This window comes from Pteronotus mesoamericanus, unplaced genomic scaffold, assembly GCF_021234165.1.
Source record: "Pteronotus mesoamericanus isolate MK-2021 breed Mesoamerican mustached bat unplaced genomic scaffold, CSHL_Meso_final contig_52, whole genome shotgun sequence".
Lineage (NCBI taxonomy): Eukaryota > Metazoa > Chordata > Mammalia > Chiroptera > Mormoopidae > Pteronotus > Pteronotus mesoamericanus.
In genome coordinates this window covers 2,791,071-2,811,033 of record NW_026555189.1, presented here as the reverse complement: position 1 = coordinate 2,811,033, position 19,963 = coordinate 2,791,071, and the positions used below count along the sequence as shown (strand labels likewise).

At 43.4% G+C, this 19,963-nt stretch overlaps 1 protein-coding gene across 1 annotated transcript in view; it reads right to left on the bottom strand.

Annotated features, from left to right (window-relative positions):
- LOC129075121 (polycystic kidney disease protein 1-like 2) overlaps positions 1-19,963 on the bottom strand; it is a 73,285-nt gene that overhangs the window by 39,811 nt on the left and 13,511 nt on the right. The window contains 8 exon segments of the mRNA XM_054579097.1: positions 1,506-1,706; positions 2,875-2,983; positions 3,678-3,682; positions 4,211-4,324; positions 7,705-7,758; positions 10,182-10,258; positions 12,466-12,874; positions 14,685-14,908. Coding sequence (XP_054435072.1) covers positions 1,506-1,706; positions 2,875-2,983; positions 3,678-3,682; positions 4,211-4,324; positions 7,705-7,758; positions 10,182-10,258; positions 12,466-12,874; positions 14,685-14,908 — 1,193 coding nt within the window.

The window sequence follows — 19,963 nt, the reverse complement described above, 5'->3', positions numbered from 1 at the left end:
GTTGTTGTGTGCTTTTTTTTTTTTGATTCAAGATTGTAAACCAGACTACAAAAAGGAAGAAGAGAAGGAAGAAAAGAAAAAGGACTTAACGATTAGCTCCAAACATTTCTAAGCTCACTCAGATGTCACTTCTTGTACAAAGGCGTTCTCTGGCTGCTCTATCTAAAACAGTGTCCCCTGTCAGATGTCATTGTTTACCAGCTATCTCCACCACTAATTGTAAATACCTTGAGGTCAGGGGCTTCTTCTGTTTTGTTCATTGTTGTATATCTAGTACCTAGAATAGAGTCTGACATTCAATACACATTGATTGCAAAACCGAATGAATTAATAAATGACTAAATATCCTTTGTATTCTTAACAAGGAATCACTATTTACTCATGAAGTTACTGAACTGCATTTATATGTGATCACACTTCTCTGCCTGCATGCTCACCTGTGTGAGGCAGGGGGAGGTACTACAGAGGAAAAATCAGTCAGAATTGGAGCAGCTAGCCTGGCCTCTCCATTTAAGGGGACGCAAGTTTGGAATGAAATCTATTTTCTTCCTTGAAGCATTTCTCTCCAGGCTGAGACTGAGTCACAGCCCACATCCCACATCTGTTTGATGGGACACCCTGAGAAAATCACACTTGCTTGGGTCTCAGAATAGCTTATGTCCACCTTTCCCTAGTCAAGGCATTCACTTTACATCTTTATAGTGTTCAATGCTGAATGTTGGAGAGCTAGCTCCCTAGCAACACTCCTGGTTACCTAGGTTTGGAGGAAAGTTTCAATCTAACTAGAATATTTTCAGAGCTCTTGGGAGGGTCACAAAATGCCAAAACCCATTGGGATGAGACAAGGACACAGATGAGCCCTCCAAGGACCAGCTATCCCCCAAATGAGAGAACAGATGCAGTGCGGGCTGCCCACCCCATCTCTCCTGCTGGTGCCCTGCAGCCGTCCTGGGGTGTGGGTTGTGGTGCCAGGACACCGTGCAGGGTATTGTGCAATGGGGATGGAGTCCTCCCTTGCAAACCTTTGCAAAAATATCTCCTTTCAGTTCAGCATGATCTGTGACATTGCCCATTCTCTGCTGTGGGATCAATAAAACTGCAGGCAATTCTGTAAACCAGACCTATCTCTGTCCTGAATACCTCCAGAGTCCCAAGGGGTCATGGCTACTCCGAGTGAGCACTGGGGGATGGTGTCCTAGTAGTGGCTTCACATAGTCATGCTTCTGTGTATACTCATCCGCTTAACTTTCCCCAATCCCTCATGCCAGGACGGGGGCCTTGGCTTCCATTGTTGTGGAGGAGATACTGATGGGATCTGCTCTCATCTGAGGTGCATGGGTGGGTCAGTGTTGCCACGGGGTGGAGGGTTACGATTTAGGGAAGTCTTCATCTTGCAAACTTCTCTCACACATGGAACATATTTTTGCAGAGAGAGAGAGAGAGACCCTGTTCTGGGAAAGGAGGAGCCCAGAAGCCGAAGGAGGAGCCTACACCTGGGTCAGTACCTGATTCCAGACAGAAGCAGTACTCCAGGGGTCCCGGGGCAGCAGAAGCATTGCAGAAGATGGCGAAGCTTGTTAGAACAGTGCCCTCCTCCGGGGCAATGGTGCAGGTGGGCACCTCAGTGGGAGCCAGAGAGCTGGTAACATAGGTGTCTTCCCTGTAGGCATGCCCAGTCATTGCTGGGAAATGAAGACAGAGGATGCCTAGGGGCTGTGTGGCTCACACAAACTCCACCATGCTTTGTGATCACCTGGGAAATTTGTTGAATGTGTAGATTCCCAGGCCCCTCTCTGGATCCCAAGCCACAGACCTCTCTGGAGGTGCAGGGGTAAGCCCAGAAATCTGCAAATCTAATAACTACCCTGATGCAGGGCATCTTGGGACCTCACTTTGAGAAATTGGGCAGAGACAGAGGAAGAGATTCAGATAAACCTGAGCCTGAATCCCAGGTCTGCCACTTAGTAGCCAGGTGACCTTGGACAAAAGCTTTTTGAGAGTCCTTTCTTTATAAAATGGCGTTAATAAGAATAGCTGCCTCACAGAGCTTTGGTGAGGAGGGAGTATATTGGAAAAAGTGACTTGCTCAAGCTCACTGAGTTAGGTAGGGCCACAGCCGGGATCTGGAAACAGGCCGATCCCACCTGAAACCATGCTCTTTCCAGGCCCCCACAGCACCTGCCCCGTGCCCCGCCCCGCCCCCCCCCCCCCCAGCTGACCTGCATCGACATCCCACATCATCTGGTATAATCACCTGGCTTTTCAAAAAGAGTGTGTACCTGGAAGAGCTGAGCATAAAGAGAATCTGAATCAATTAAAACTCATCCCTTGGCCTAGACTTAATTCAGAAGGTTTGGGGCAAACTCAGGAGTGTGCATTTTAAATTAATGCCCCCAGTTATCCCAGTGTGGGTGGTTTATGAGCCCCTTTGAGAAATACTGAGTCAAAGGAATCCACCCGAAGTGACTTCTCACCCTAATTATTTATCTTTTTGAGACTGTGTTTCTCTGGGTTCTGGGCTTGATTTAAGTAAAAAGTGCTGAATCATCCTGGCCAGGCATTCAGGCTGCACGACCCCAGAATGATCTGCTTGCACCGCTGGTATTTTCTCATCTACCCTGTGTGATATAACTTCAAGGCAGGTGTTTTTATTATACCTGGTTTACACGTGTGGAAACTGAGGCACAGAGAAGTTAAATCCCTAGTCTTCCAGCTAGAAAGCGGTGGGGATGTGCTTCTCACCAGAGCTTATGTATGGCCCCCACCCTACACTGAAGTCCCGTATTTTAAGGTTTCTGGGTGTGTCCTGGCTCATTTTCTGCACCAGAACGAATCTGTGACAAGAGACTAAAGGGGAGCCTTCCCACCTGTGACTGATTCCGAGGGAGCTGTTCGGCAACAATGTGGAGGTGTTGCTCTGAAGGAGGGTTAACGAACGTGGCCAAAATCTTCAGAGTCTGCAGGCTGCCGGGAGGGGCTGGGTCTGAAAGAGAGCACAACCCAGGGGACCTGAGGCTACAGTCAGGCTGCTGGACCTCAGCAGGGCACTGGTTTCTGACCTCTGGGAGGCCTTTCAGATTTGTCTGTGACAGATGAGTGACAGCCACTGCTTGCTTCCCTGAGGTCAGCCCAGACATCCAATGTCCAGCCGGGTTAGGGTATCATCCTACTAGGTCAGGTTCTCTAGAAGCAGGATCTGAGATGAGGATGTGTGTGTAGGTCATTTAGTGAGGGAGGGCTCTTAGGGAAAACCAGCAGGAGAGGGAAGGAGGCAGAATAGGGTAGAGAATGAAACTAGGCAAAGAAATAGTCCCAGGCGGCTTCCAGCCTCAGCCTGAACCCACGGGGTGCTCTGGAGCACATAAGTTGCACCACAGAAAATATCTTCCTCAGAGGTAGAGGGGCTGGGCTGTCAGACCTCACAGTTACTGACCAGGGCAAACTGGACTAGGGCACGAACAGCATCTACTGTGGTGTTTCCCCATTGTTTTTTGCTCCTAGGCATCCATTCTTTCTCTGACCAATGCCCTGGTTTTCCTCTGGGAAATGGGTCCCCACCCCTGGCTCCCTCTCCACTGGCTCTGAGTGGAGCTCACCCATTCCCAGCTCAGTCCTGGCCGTGTGAGAAGTCAAAGTGGGAAGACTTTTCCATTTCTGAGGGTTGCAGGTGCCCTCACCTTCTCTAGAGGGGTGTCATCGAAATACCCCGTCTAAATAAAAGAATGTGTATGTAGCTAGGATATAGCCTTACGAAAAGGAAGAGGACAACCATTTCTTAAAAATGAGCACTGATGCTACAATTTTGGTTTGTCAGAAAATGCCTCATCACTTTCTCCTTCTAGGCGCTTCGCAGTGGTGAAACAAGGGCGTGGAGGTGAAAGGAAGGATCCACCTAAGACGGGAGGAGTATTTTACCACTGACATTGTTTGTAGTGATAATACAAAAAGCAGACATCAAGGTTGTTACAGTTCTTACATTCTCTACAGATGATGCATTTCCTTGTTGCCTGCCTTCAGGGCCACCCGTACCTTGGTTTGCCACTGCTACCTCCCATTTCCATTGGAATTTGCAATCTCTGGTGTATACAGGGTACACAAAATGTCAGGAATGAGCATGCTGATGTGAAGGGTAAAAGAAAGAACAGCAAAGCTAACTGCTATCCATCACTGTGTGGTGAGATAGGACAGTTCCAGAACTCAGGCCACCTACCACATGACCACTGGAAGCGTAAATCCTCGTCACTGTCCGGTCAGCCCAGAGTCATTGTTGTGAAAGGGTCCACATACCGACCAGGTTCCACATATACCTCCACATCCCTTTTATCTCTCTGCAGGAAAAGCAGCTGGTTTGTAAGAGCCCTCTCCACAGTTGGCACCCTACCCTCTACCTCAAGGCAATTTGTGCCAAGGTGTAGAATGGAGACAGACCCTGTCTGATCTGCCTGGCTCCCCTCAGGACAGATCGCTGCGTAAGTAACTTTAGTCAGAATGTGGGCTCAGTGCTAAGGGTCCACCATGTGTTCAACTGTGTCATCAAAGCCTGCTCTGGGCCAGGCCCTGTTCTTGACACCTAGACAAACAGAAATGTAGACCTGGCCTCTGTCCTTAATTGGGTTGGCCAAAAAGTTTGTGGGTTGTTTTTTTTCCAGTAAGATGGTTCCAGTAGTGCTTAATGTTTTTAACTTCATTTGAAACAATTTCATTAGATTGCATTGTGACAGCTGTCATATCAGCATGCATTAAAAAAAAACATAAAAATTGGTGAATTTTTCTGTAGCCATTTTAATATTGAAGATGGAAGAAAATATGTAACATCTTCAGCATGTTATGCTTTATTATTTCAAGAAAGGTAAAAACACAACTGAAATGCAAAAAAGATTTGTGCAGTGTATGGAAAAGGTGCTGTGACTGATCAAGCATGTCAAAAGTAGTTTGCAAAATTTTGAGCTGGAGATTTCCCTTTGGACAATGCTCCGCAGTCGGGTAGACCAGTTGAAGTTGGTAGTGATCAAATTGAGACATTAATTTGAGAACAATCAGCGTTATACTATACAGGAGATAGCCAACATACTTAATATGTCTAAATCAATAAAGTTATTGGTAAAAATGAAAAATATGTCCTTTATTTTATTGGGAAAAAAACCACTACAGACTTTTTGGCCGACCCAATAGTGGGGAAGACAGTCAAGGAAACCAATGATTAAGACACAGAGTGCTGCCCTAGTTGGGTAGCTCAGTTGGTTAGAGAGTTGTCCTGATATGCCAAGTGTGTGGGTTTGATTTCCAGTCAGGGCTCATACAGGATGCAACCAATGAATACATAAATAAATGTGTAATAGTGGAAATTGTAACAGTGGGGAATTGCAACCCACCCCAACATTCTTTTGATCCATTTCTGTAAATGCTGACCTTGACTAATATGTAGCTTGTAGATAAACAGCATGTTTATGTAAGAATCCTAGGAACTAACTTCAAAAGATACAAATACCAACCTTCAGGCATTTCAGCTCTGAAAGATTTACTGACCTTCAACCATGGAGCCTGGATGACGTGAAGCCAGGATGACTAAACCAGGATGATGCACACCAGACCATCACTTGTCTGATCAGAATGAACTGTGCTGATCTGCACGCAGAGAACTTTTCAACCCTCTCCCCTTGAACTCTTTGTTCTGCTTTACCTGCCCCTCCTTATAAAAATCTCTGCCTGTACTGAGATGTGGAGATGGGCTTGGAGACATGAGTCTCCCATCTTTGGATGGCCAGCATCTGAATAAATAAACCACTTTCCTTTTACATCAGTACTCGAGTGTCTCTCGAGTACTGGCTTTTGAAGCAGCAGGCAGTTGGACCTGTATTTACAAGTAGAATGACAAATTGATGTTTCTCTCTCTATCTCAAATTAAAGTTGAAAGAAAAGAGAGAGAGAGAGAGAAAGAAAGAGAAAGAAAGAAAAGAAAGAGGAAAGAAGGAAGGAAGGAAGGAAGGAAGGAAGGAAGGAAGGAAGGAAGGAAGGAAGGAAGGAAGGAAGGGAAAGAAAGAAAGAAAACCATGGAGTCTTAACTACTGCAGGAGAGAGGGCCAGGGAGATGAAGCGAATGTAGGAGAGGGGCAATCAGTTAAGAATGTAGGCCTTGGGGCCAGCCAGATGTCAGACTGGATTGTTGGCTCTGGGACCTCTGGCCAGTATCTAAGCCCCATGGAGCTTCTGTTCCTCCAAAGGTTGGATTGCATCTAACTCCTGGGACTGCTGTGGATCAAATTAGAGAAACTAGTACTGTGCTTCCTCTTGTGTCTGGTGCTGAGGAGAGTGCCAAGTTATTATCTCTACAAAGCAGATAGCTGGCATCAGGGCAAGCTTCCCCAGAGGACAGGGCCCCAGGGCTACTGTGAAGTTGGAGGAGTGAAGGTGAGCTGGGCAACAATGAAGAGCATGTGGATCCTAGGGAGAGGGAGCAGCCAGCATACTGGGTGTTCCCTGTCAGTTCTGGTAGGACCCTTTAAACAGCTCATGCCCGGAGGGCTTGACCTGGAATAACATGAGGCTGCAGCAGCATTCAGCCCCCAGTGGTCTCCCATGGCCTGATAATAAAACCCAAATCTTCTTGCCTTGGCACATGAGACCCCGACCCCATGTGATCTGACTTCTGTCCATCTCTCTAATCTCCTACATCCTCCCCCTCCTCCACACAGGCCTCAGAGCCTTCTACACCATGTACCCAGAAAGCTCTTGTTTTGCTTTCCAGCATAGCTGACTGTCTTATCTTCAGGTCCCCACTTAAATGTCACTTCTTAAAAGTCCTCATCTGATTACATTTGCTAGATCACCCTCTGTTAGTTGCTGTCATTGAACCCTATTGGTTCTAGTTAGACACATCAGAATTCTTAATTACATGCTCATTTATTTGTTAATCGCACCCAGTAAGGTCCTTTGAAGGCAGAGGTCACATCTTTTTATTCACCATTGTATCCCTAGCCCCTAATACAAGTCTTGAATATTGTAAATGCACAGTAAGTCTTTGTTATTGAATAAATGCATGCATGAGCAATGTCAACAGCAAAGAATTGAAGACTTAGTCTTGCTATAAAAACTAAAGAACCTGGGCCTATTTTCTAATATAAGTATTAAGAGAAATAAATTCCCCTCTGAGCACTGCCTTAGCTGCATCACATGAATTTGGGTAGGCTGTATTGTCATTATCACTTAGGAATATTTTCATTTACTTATTTTTTTATTATTGACTTTAGATAGGAAGGGGAGAGAGAAAAATATCAATGTGAGAAAGAAACATTGGTTGGTTGCCTCCTGCACATGCCCCAACTGGGGATTGAACCCACAACCTTTTGGTGTATGGGACAACACTCAAAACAACTGAACTACTTGACCAGAGCAGAAATATTTTTAAACTTCCCTTGTGATTTGTGAATTTGTAAACTTCCCTTCCCTTCTTTTATTCATTGATATTTTTAGAAGTATGCTGTTTAATTTCCAAGATGGCTAAAAGATAGGTACACATCCTAGATATCTTACTATTGATTTTTAACATAGAGAACATGCTTTGTTTAATTTCAATCCATCGGGGTCCATGTTCAAGCAGAAGAAATATTGGTGATTCCCAGTACACTGAAAAACCAGAACCAAAAAGTAAAACAGAATATGCTTGGACATCTTTTTTTTGTGAGGTTAAGTGTTTTAATAAAATACTCATGTTCTCTTCCTCAGCATCTGTTCCAGAGGTTTCTTGGAGACTGGAAGGAGCTGGGCACACAGTGGCAATGGGTGTCAAACTTTGCTCGTATTTGTCAAGGTGCCAAAGGACAGAGTCAGAAGGTATGCTGAAGAGCCCCCGGGGGATCTGCCTGTCTTTGGAAATGGTTTAGGGGAACACAGCACACATTCAGGTTACGGGGAAGTGGTGAAAAGCAAAACCATCATGTTTACCCCTGGGTTAAAGGCACCTCTTTAGTAGTGAAGAAAGAGGCATGCAGCTGCCAATGCAGACAAAACACAAGATTTAGAGTCGGGCATGCAGCTGTAGGCTGTTAATGTTTAACTGCTGGTTGAGGAGGTTGGAGTGGGGAACCCTGTTTTGTGTTTGCAATGTTTGCTCAGGTCTCTGGTGTTCAGGGCTGAGCAAAAGTAGGTTTACAATTGTGAGTATGCAAAACAGAGAGTTAATAAAGGTATTGTGATAATCATAACCCACACGTCTTTTTCCGTATGAGCAAATGCACACCTACTTTCGCCCACCCCTATATTCCCACGAAAGCTACCGAGCTGATATCACTGAATGCAGAGTGAGAAGAGATGGGCATCACCAGCTCTGGCAGGGTGGTAGGAGCTGGCCTCAGCGCCTCATGGGGTGGCCTCTTACTGGCTGTGCAAACCTGGGCAGGCTAGTCATTCTGAGTCTTAGCTTCCTCATCCATAAAAAAGGCTGAAAGAAATCCCTATTTCTCAAGGCTCCAGAGGGACTGAATGCTGTGTATATATACACTATTGCTTTGTAATCTATATATCTGTAAAGAATGTTAGTGTTAAGTTTAAAAAATGGAAAGGGTACATTTAATTGACATGCTCTGAAGATACTGAAATATGAATATGACTAATGTCTAATTAAAGCATAGTGATTAAGATAGGAACTTAGGGTTATTCTACATGATTCACTAGGTTCCAGTAATTTGGATATTTTAAGATCTGGGTACTACTGATCTTTGGAAAATACCTTCCCAGTGAAATCTCAACCTTAGCTTCAAAGGTCTGTAAAATTATACAAAGCAAATTAAGATGTGAAACACAGAAGTAGGAAGATGGTCCAATAATCCTGAATGAGGAAATCAAGAAAAATAGTTGTTACCTCTGATCTTCCTGTGAATTAGCTGAGTGATTTTTGCAAAGTCAATTAACCTCTCTGGGCCTCAAGTTCCATATGTAGAAAAGGATATCTGATGACATCTCTCCTGTCTATATCCCTTCCTTTTGGTAACAGCACCTACAGGTGATATTTTCTCTGGGGAAACATTCCTCCCCCAACTTTAAATCCTTGGTTTGGGTGAAGCCAACTCTACATTATGTCCCAGGGTGGACATGTGGTCCTCATCTGCCCAAACTGAGTACCACTTCCCCCTGGTCTCTTCAGTGGGTCCGCAAGGAAACACGAACCAAGCCTGGACCAGTGAGAGGCAGCCTCAGGACTTCTGCTGGGAATATCAACCAAGAGGTGCCCATTCCCTGGGCCAAAGGACTGACACCTAGGGCCATCTTGCTACTGCTTGGGAAGGAGGAATCAGAACAAAGTGACATAGAACCAAGAGATAGAGGCAGATTTCTGAAGCCATTGAGTCGTTGGATCCAACTGCACCTTAACCCTGGACTTTTCACTTCCTGAGTTGACAAAAATGTCCTCTTGATTCAAGCCCATTTGAACTGCCTTTCTGTCCCTTGCTACTCAAAGAGTCCTGGCAAACACATTCACGGTGATCTTCAAGCTCTGTTGGCGGCCCGTGCCACAGACGTTACCCATCCCTGCTTCTTGGCTGCCAGAATCCACCTTCTCCCACAGAGCTGAAAATGCTGAGTATCTCCTTCCCATTATACCTTACAGCTGGGGCACATGACCCTACCCTGGTCAGCGTTATCTACGGAGAAGATTGCTGGGGACTAGCAGGAAAGATTTTTCACTAATAAAAAGAGGGGCACAGGAGGAAATGGGCTTCTGCCGCTGGATAATGCTGGGGTGACACGTGATGTCTGGAACTGTAGCAGCCCTCCCAATTGCATGGGAAACAAGCCTAAGGATGAAGCAAAATCTCTGAGGATGGTAGAGCAGAACAACAAACCGATCCTGGGTCCTTGCTGCAGACACTGAGCCACTGAACCAACCTTGCAATTACTTATCTTCTAACTTTTTAGTACCTTAGATAATAAAGCCTTAAACTCGAAGCCACTTAGGTTGGGCTTTCTGCTACTTGCAGCCTAAAGAATCATAACTAATACAAACTCAGATGTTTTAGAATTCTGTACCATTGGCTGAAAGTTTTACTGCATACATTGTTGCCTCTTTAAAGTAACCAGAGAATTCTAAATGTCTGTCGAGCAAGTCCTGTTTTAAAGAGCTCCTCACTAGATCCCAAGCAAGTACAATGCCATGGACCCCTGGGCACAAGCTTTATACCCCTTGCCTGCAACAGTGATGCTTCCAATTTCCAAACTCAAGTTTGAGAAGGCATTCCTCACCAGCATGGTGACTAGAAAGGTGCTTGCAATGCAAAAGGTGAAAAATTAGGAAGGTTGTAATAAACTGATTAACTCGCACTGAGACACTGCTCCTAGCCTGTGCTTCTCCAGTCCTCTGATGGAGGCATCCAAATCTTCCATCATCGGAGCATTTAATGAACCCCTGTTGTATGCCAGGCATGGCACAAGGCTCTGGGGACACAGAAATGAATGAAACATGGTTCTTGTCCTCAGGGCCTTATGGTTTAATAGACTTGCAAAACAGTGCCAAGCCATAGTAGGACTCAGCATGGGGTTACTGTGCACACAGGGTGGCTGGGGGGTCACTTTAACCTCAGGGCACCAAGAAATGGTTTCTGGGATGGGGCAGGGGCTAGAGCAGAAGGTCAAAGGAGGAATAGTGCTCATCTGTGAGATTATCAGGGAGAAGTGTAGAAGAAGGAAAGACAGGACAGGATTTTTGAAAGGGTTGAGAGGGTGGAGAGGGGAGAGAAGGATTGTTAAGATTTATTTGGAGAGAGCACAAATACATGTATATCTCACCCCTCCTCCCTCATGGGGAAGGGTGGTGGGTGCTACCTTCTTCTCTTCTCAATCCCAGAGAGGTTACCAGAGGGGACCCTTGGAAAGCTGAATATGTGTTCTTTGAGGTCAGGAACCCTCATGGACAGATTCCTTACATGCCCTTGCAGGAATGGTCTATGGCATGGGGTAGAGCAAGAGGGAGAGAGGGAGGGAGTTAAGGGCTGCATTTCTGCATTTGGGAAATATCACAGTCTACTGGTAGCAGGCCAAAGAATAGGCAAGAATTTTCTACGGACCAAATGTTTCCCTTGGAGAGAGAGGGTGCTGAGGAGGGTAGTGAGAATGAGGAGAACAGAGAATGACCCTGTTGGTGGTCCAGAAGCAAGCAGCAGTGGGGAGGGTGTGATCAGCTGCAGGACAGGCATCACCCCAGCCCAGGAGTCCAGGGACACAGGGACCCAGCAGGGGGCCTTGAGAGCTCAGAAGCAGCTTGCAGATACGTGCGGGGCCCTGAGAACTAGGTCAGCCAGGGCTGAGCCAGCACCACCAGGTGAGAGCCTGCCTCACCTTGTTGCCATGCCTCCTCCTCACCCCCTTCACCACAGGACTCATCCAAATCTGTTTTCCTTTGGGGACAAAAAGACTGCTTACCATTTAAGAGCAAGCCACAAAGTCATGGAGCATGCTGAAATTTTATCTATTGCCCCTACTGAGTAACTTTTACAGGAGACAAAGATTATTTTGCATTTAAATTACAGCATATATATTATGTATATTTTCCATCATCATTTCATTTCATTTTGGCTTTTTCCTGTTCCAAGCTGGACCTTTGGTATCTGGCAAAGTACCAGTGTTTTCCTCCTTAAATCTATTGTCCTTTCTGCCTTCTCTTTCTCCAGGCCCCTTGCTGAGAGCATGGGAGCTCCACGCCTGCACAGTATTACCCTCTTTCTTGCACACCTCTGAGATCCAGGGCACAGGATCCTGTGGGCAGGGTCCTGGGTGGGCTGGAGACCTGTATCCTCTTCACATTCCTGCCTGCTGACCTCACCACACTGCCCTCAGGGACTGTTCTTTTCCGATTAAATGCAAATGTATGCTGTTGTCTCCTCCCTTGGCTGGTGCCAGCCAGTCTGTCCCCCAGCCAGTTAGTTGCCTTATCTCTATTCCAGCCAGAATCATGACAGAATCTCTTGTCCCTCCCTCTTCTCTTCCCACACTTTAGTTTTTGTCTCTCTCTCTCCCAAGGGCATGGACTGCAATTTCCCAAACTAGAAATGATGGCAGAAATCAGAATACTCCTGCTGTCCTTCAGTGGTTCTCAGTTAGGGTGATTTTGCTCCCCAGGAGACAGTTGGCATTGTCTGGAGACATTTTTGGTTGTCATGACTTAGGAGGTTGGTGCTACTGGCATCTAAAGAATAAAAGCCAGAGATGCTGCTAAGCACCCTGTAATGCACAGAACAGCCCCACAACAAAGAATGATCCAGTCCAAATGTCAAACATCCCAGAGTTGAGAACGCCTGTGACAAGAAGCTCCATGAAGGCAGATAATATCTCTCTCCTCCTTATTTTGTGACTCAGGTTGGATGCTCTTAACCATGTTTGTGACTGGGACACCCTGAAAACTGACTGGCAGGGCCCCGGACTCTAAGTTGGGAGGGGAAGAGGAGGGAGGTTTGGAAAGGGAGCCCCCAACCCCACGTACCTTCAAGAGGACCTGTCACATGATAAAACCCAGAGGGCCATCCAAAGCTCTTTTCCTCATGGGAGAAGGATGCATTGAGTCCTGCTACCTCAAAAGCCAACTCTTCTGGGATGACATGAGCCACTGAGACATTGACCAATTGGTCCTGTCCAAGCTCCAAGTGGTCAGAAGCCCAGGAGGCCCGCAGCCCTGACAGAGGCTCCATGAAGTGGACTGTGATGTTAGTGGAAGGTGCAGAGGTGGCGGTGTTGCTGGTGGCTCGGATCTCCAGGTGGTGCATCCCTGGGCCCATCTGTTGCTGTGCTGCTCTGTCCAGGATCAGATTACAGGGAGGCAGTCCCCTCTGTGTGGTGGCCTCAGCTGGGGTTGTGTTATCTGACAGCACATTGTAAGTCACCCCTGTTTCTAGGTGGGGTAAGAAACATTTAAGAATGTTGGTAATAACCCTGTAGTTGATTATACTGAGATAGTTCAGACTCAAGCTCTGACATGAGATTCTGGATATAGATATGGATATGGATATAGCTATAAAGACTTTAGTTAGGATATACCCTGACCCTGAATAGTAACGGTGATTATCTCTGAGTATTATGTACCTGAGTATTGGGTCCTCTCTGCTCATTTGAATATTCTAATTTATTTATACTATGCATGTGTTACCCATAAACTTAAAAGTTTGTAATAAAAATTTTTGACCATTTTGTTGACATATATTTTTGTGGGGAGAAAGGCTAAAAAGGGAACACCTCTTAAGTGTAAGGCTGATGTTTATGCACAAGAATTAGCCTGAGTCTTGTTTCAGGTAAGAACAAGACTTGAAGCCATTTCCTTCTACTTCCACAGCTGCCTGGCTGAAACCCTGCCCAGCAGGACTCAGCCTGCTCACATCGCTGTGGTGCTCCCTCACAGGTTGGGGTTAGTTGTCCTAGCTGAATGCTAAATATTGTGGTTGACTCTTAAAATATGATATAAACCAACAAATTAGGATTCTTTCTGATAGAAATTAAGGTAGTGTGTTTCTTGTTTGAGTGATGATGATGAGGATGATGATAATATTAAGTCCGAGAGAGAGCAGGAATCCTGACTTTCAGGTTTACTGGTGCATTCCCCACACCTGGCAAAAAGTATGCACTCAGTTATATTTGTAGAATGAATAAATACATGAAGGACTATTTTAAGCTTCTCCAGGTATACATACCCACCATCTTCAGCCAACAAGCACACCAGACAGAAAGAAGCCCCAAGGTCTGTATTCAAGGCACTGCTCTGAATGAGGCTTCGGGTGGTGTGAGGTCATGTGAGGTCATGCCCTCACCTCTGCAGCTCTGGGCTGCACAGTTTACATTAACAAGCCTCTATCTAGATCTCAAACTGGACCTGTGCCTTGAGGAAAGATGCAGCCTTAGGTGATGATGGGACTTAGTTGTGAGGGTCTCTTCTGAGAGGAGGGATGGAATTCAAAATATTTAACAACTGAAACTGCATGGGCACCAACTAATTAGAATGGGTGTTCTGATAAATCAGAATGGACATTGTGCACAATCAGAATGGACACTATGACCAATCAGAATGGACATTGGGACCAATATGAAATGTTACTATGACCAATCAGAATAGACACTTTGACTAATCAAAATGGACATGATGACCAATTAGAATGGCCTCTGTGACCAATCAGAAAAGAAACTGTGACCAATGAGAATGGACACCAGCCATCACATTTGCTGTGGATGTAGTAGTGTGTGCAGCTTAATATCAGCCCTAACTTGGGGCAACGTAATTGTGCCAAGTTGGTCAATGCTGGCTGCACCCAGCTGGTAGCACACCGAGTCCTATTCAGATCCCCCTCCTCCCCAACAAAGAGTGTCTTTTAAGTTCAGTTCTTGAGATGGGACTATGAGCACACAAAGAAGTGCCTTTGGAAGTCTAGGAGTTCTCACTAGCTTAGTAGCCTGTGACTTTGAACCTTTGACTCTGAACGTTTCCTCTGTTTCTTCATCTGTAAAATGGAGATATGAATAGTATACGCTGGGTGGGCTAGTATATGTAAAGCACTTAGATCAGTTTCTGGCACAAGCAAGGTGCTAAACAAGTGAATAGCTAAAAGCTAACTTGGTAAGTGATTGCTGTTAGTATTTATTAAGGCCTGGCAGTTGAATGGATAAATTTGGGGAGATCGTGATTGCCTTGACATTGACCATTTCTGTAGACTCACCTCCATTGAGCTCCACCTGAATCCACACAGGGTCCCCGAAGACAGCCTGGCAGAAAGGGCTGGCTCCTGACTTGGACAGGCCAGAGCACCCAGTCACAGAGAATTTCTCCATCTTGTCTTGAATTGTCACTTGCTTCTGAGCCGTCACATGCCACTCACTAGTTGTGCACTCAGCAAATATTGTGAATTTCCCAGGTGTTGTAAATTGGTGGATCACGGTGCTATACAAACTGCCAAAAACAGAAATGTCACCAGCATTGGGAACGTGGATACACATGCGTGCACAAATGCAGTCACCCACCTCACACCTTTTCTACTCTGCAAAGATAAAGAGAGGAAGGAAAAGATGCTGCCAACCAAGCTCTTATTGTTTGTAAAGGTGATAGTGAAACATCCTGGAGCAGGTAAGAGCAGAAGCAATAGCACTGACCAACCAGGGATTTGGCTGCAGGTCCATTTTCTACCATTTGTTCCCTCTGTAACTCACATAAAGCCTCTGGGTTTTCTTGCTTCATCTGTAAAATACTATGCCCTGGCCTACCTTTCAGAACCTTATTTTCCCCATCTGTAAAATGGATCAAATTCCAAACATAACAAAGTTATGGGTTTGTTTTGTTTCTCATTTTCCCAAGGGGACTAATTAAAAATCTCTAAGATCATCTACAAAGATGCACATGACCTTCCCTCCTGACCTCCTCCCCATCTTTTGACACACTCCTCTGACTATATGTTCATTGAGACTTTTTTTCAGTTCCCAGAACATGCCACCTCTTACTAACCTCAAGGCCTGCAGGTATGCTGATCTTTGCTGGGAAGGCTCTTGACTGTCTCTTTGCTCATATTCATGCCCCTGCTCTGGTTCTCAGCTTAAACATCGCTTTCTCATGGAAGACTTCCTTAGGTGCCCTTTACTGCCGTAGCTTTGCCGCTTCTCCTAGGTGACACACATCCCTTGCTTATTCACTGTCGTTCTTTCCTGCTGTGCTGTTAGCCCAGTGCCTGTCTAGTTCTTTGCTGTATGCCTTGCACCTAGCACAGAGCCTAGCACATAGTTTGTGCTTAAGAAATAGTCGACAAATGAACATATTTGTGAAAAAGCTTAGAAAACAGTAACCTGATTCTTGGTGCCGGCCAAGATGGAATGAGCCCACCATAACCTGTTTCTCCCGTTGATTACAAAGAAACTACCTGAGCACTTAGGAGGGGGAAAAAAAAAAAGAAGCAGATTGGGGAGGAAGGTCAAAACTTAAAGAATCACCCATCCTTTATCTTTTGGCGTTAGCCCCAGAGTAGCCTGAGCCGTGGAAATGCACAGTGAGTGCATAAAACAACCCCAAGAGAAGTCCCCTCTGTTTAGCCAGAGAACCAGGAAAAGGGATTCAGTCAATGAGCCTGAGAGTGCAGAGAAAATACTAATTTTTGATTTGTGCTTTTTTCCTTTTTTATTCTGGCCCTGTGCCAGGCTCTCCTCTCTTGAAGCTACGCCCACCACACTGGGTGATGCAGATGTCTAAATCCCCAATCAAAAATTCATTTTTCTATTCAGAGGAACCATGAAAAGGGACCTGTGGGAGCTGGAGACTGTGGAGGAAATCCTGAAAAGGACAGATCTAGAGATGAGAATCCCCTAATTTTGTGTAGGACCCAGAAAAAAAATCATGAGCTCATTCACAAATTACACGTGTGGAACAAACCCAAAGAAACATAGCAAAGACTTTGTGAACTAAACTAGAACATAAACCATCACCCCGAGTGGCACGTGAATGGGACAGACCCAAACAACTTTGAAAACCGAACTGATGTTTGGTTTTCATAGAAGGCAAGTCAGAATGTGTGGTCTGAACCCACCTGGGTTTGTTGCCTACTAAACCAAAACACACAAAATTAACATTTTCCAGAGGATTTTAACAGGACCCAGAGGCTCAGTACCTACTATTCAAAATGTCTAGAATACAATCCAAAATTACTTGATATACAAGAAAATCAGGAAAATAAGGTCAGATTTCAAGGGAAAACATAATCAATAATGTCAGTTCTGAGATGACCCAGATGTAGGGATTATCACACAAAGACTTTTAATCAGCTATTATAACCATACTGTATGAGGTTTAAGTAAATGCTGTTCAAATGGTTACAAAGATAGACATTCTCAGCAGAGAAACAGAAACTATAAAAAAGAATCAAATGGAAATTTTAGAAATGAAAAACTATATCTGAAATTTAAAAATTCACTGGATGAGTACAATAGCAAAATAAAGAAAGAAAAAAATCTATGAACTTAAAACAGATAGAGTAAGGAAAATTATCCAATCTGAAGAACAAAGAGAAAAAATATTAAATTTTTAAAAATGAGCAGAGTATCAGCAATCTGTGTAATAATATCAGAGTGGAAAATATTTGTGTCATTAGAGCACCAGTGAGAAGAAAGAGATTGGTGTAGAAAAATTTATTTGAAGAAGTAAGAACTGAACACTTCCAAAATTTGGCAAAACACATAAAGATTCATGAAGCTCTGTGAACCCCCAAAAGAGAAAAAAAAAAACCTTAAAGAAAACCATACCCACACACATAATCATCAAATGCTGAAAAATCAAAGATAAAAAATCTTGAAATCAGCCTGAAAAAAACTACACATTACATATAAATGAAATTATGATTTGGATGACTACAGATTTCTCCTCAGAAACCATGTGGTCAGAAGACAGTGAATGACACCTTGAAAGTGTTAAAAGAATTGTCAACATATAATTCTATATCCAGAAAAAATATCCACCAGGAATTAAAGAAAAATAAAGACATTCTCAGGAATAAAGAAATTCTCTAAGAGAATTTATTGCCAGAAAATTGACTCTAAAAGAAATGCTGAAGGAAGTTTTTGCATCTGAAGGGAAATGATACTAGGAGGAACTTGGAACTTCAGGAATGAAGAGAGAACACAAGCAGTAGTAAATATCTTGGTAACTGTATAGACTTCTTTTTCTCTTCAGTTCTTTAAAATATGTATGATTGTTGAAAGGGGTTTCAGTGTATATAGATGTCCTACATATGACAATAAAATATAAAGGTAGGCAGGGAAAAGGGACCTATATGCTAGTAAGACTTCAACATTTTACTTGAAGTGGTATCATAGTAACTCTAAGTAGACTGTGAAAGGTTAGACATGTATACTGAAATTCCCAAAGCAACTACTAAAAAAGTAATACAAAGAGACATAACAAGGAAAAAAAAGCCAGTAGCTAAGTTAAGATGAAATACTAAAAATATTTAGTAATCGAAAAAGAAGTCAAGAAAGAAGAGGAACCAGGAGCAGGGGGTAAACGGAGGGGGGCAAACAGAAAACAACAAAACAGTAGATCTAAATTTAACTATATCAATAATTACATTAATTGTAAATGCTTTAAACACACCAGTTATTGTGCCACAGAGATATTAAAAAACCAAGACTCAAGCATATACTGTTTAAAAGAAAGCCCCTTTTAAAAAAATGATATAGATAAGTTAATAAGATAGAAGAAAGATCTATCAACCAACCCTAATCAGAAGAATTCTGGAGTGGCCATTGTGAATATCAAAGAATGTAAATTTTAGAACAAGAAAATGCTAACTCTTTATGGATATATAAACAATGGTTTTGAATAGCAAAACCCAGCCCGTTTTTTAAGTGATCTGTCTGGAAAAAGCAATTTGTTATGTTCTTTAAACTCTGGTGCCAGCTGAAATTGTCCAGGACTAAAGATCAGAAAAATGGATTTTTTTTTTCTGATTTATCTCCCAGTGATCTCACCCAAGGGAGAAGACTACAAAGTGGTTTTAGAAAATGCTGCCAGCAAAGGGAAGATGTGCTCAGAGTACAAAGAGAGGAAGACAACAACTTAAAAATTTGTGCTATGATCCTATGGATTTGTGCAATTCCACTCCAAGATATAAACCCATCAGAAATGTGTACATATGTGCACCAAAAGACATGTACTACAGTGTTTATGGGTTCACTATTTATAATACCCCAAATTGGAAACCATTCAAAATGTCTATCAATGCTAGAATGGATAGGTAAATTGAGGTATGTTCCATAATGAGATGTTATATAGCAATAAGAAAAAAGAAATCAAAATTATACACAATGGTATGCATAAATCTAAAAAAAATGCTCTATCGGCCCTGGCTAGGTAGCTCAGTTGGTTAGAGCGTCATCCCAAAACACCAGTGTTGGCAGGTTTGATTCCTGGTCAGGACACATACAAGAATCAACCAAAGAATGCATAAATAAGTGGGATAATCATTGATGTTTCTCTCTCTCTTCCTCTCTCTGAAGTCTAAAGAAAAAAATTTTTAAATGCACTATTGAACTGAAATCAGACACAGAAGAGTATATACTTCATGCAATTTCATTTATATAAGTTTCAAATACAGGTCACACTATTTGGTGATGTTAGAATTCTTGGAGGACACAGAGGGATTTCTGGGAAACTAGTCATATTTTGTTTCTTGGTCTGGGTGCTGGTTACATGGGTGTGTTCACTGTGTAAAAATTAATTGATCTGTATCTTTTTGTGCACTTTCCTGTACATGTATTATGCTTAAATAAAAAGTTCAATAATTGGTTCAAGACTCTTTTACTCACTGATTTGTATATGCTGCTTTGATATTTGATGTTAATGGGATGTAACTTAAAAAGGAAGTGGAGAAGAAAGCTCACATTTTTGGTCTTTGTTTATAATGTCCAATTATTAAGAACATAGTCTGTTTCATTTTGTTCATTGCTCAGAAATTGCCAGCCAGCTTGTGGATGAAGCCATCTGACCAAATGGGGCAGTGTGAAGGAGTAGAAAAGGTAGGAGACTAGAAATGAGATCTCTGAGGACTCCTCGGGTTCCCTGGATAACCTAATGACTCAATTAACCTCCCTGAGTGGGTCTCCATGCCCTTGTCCGTAAAATGCAGTGAGAGCTATTCCTGGCTGGGTTGTAAGGTTTAAATGATACCATGGCTGGATAGATATCTGGCATGTAATAGACTCAAATATTGTAGCTTTTTATATAACAGGATGATATTTATGCACTTAGCCTATTAAAAGTAGCATATACTTTTATGAAATATTAATAGTAACAATTATTCGTTTGCCAGAATCAACTCTGTACCAGTTATTCTTTGTAGTCCCATTTACTTTTGAAAGTTACCCAGTGAGTATTAGTTAACCCTGACAATACTAATAATCACAGATCATGTAACTCTGTGGCCTAAAGGTTCTTATATATCCTTTGTAGTGAATGTGGTGATGT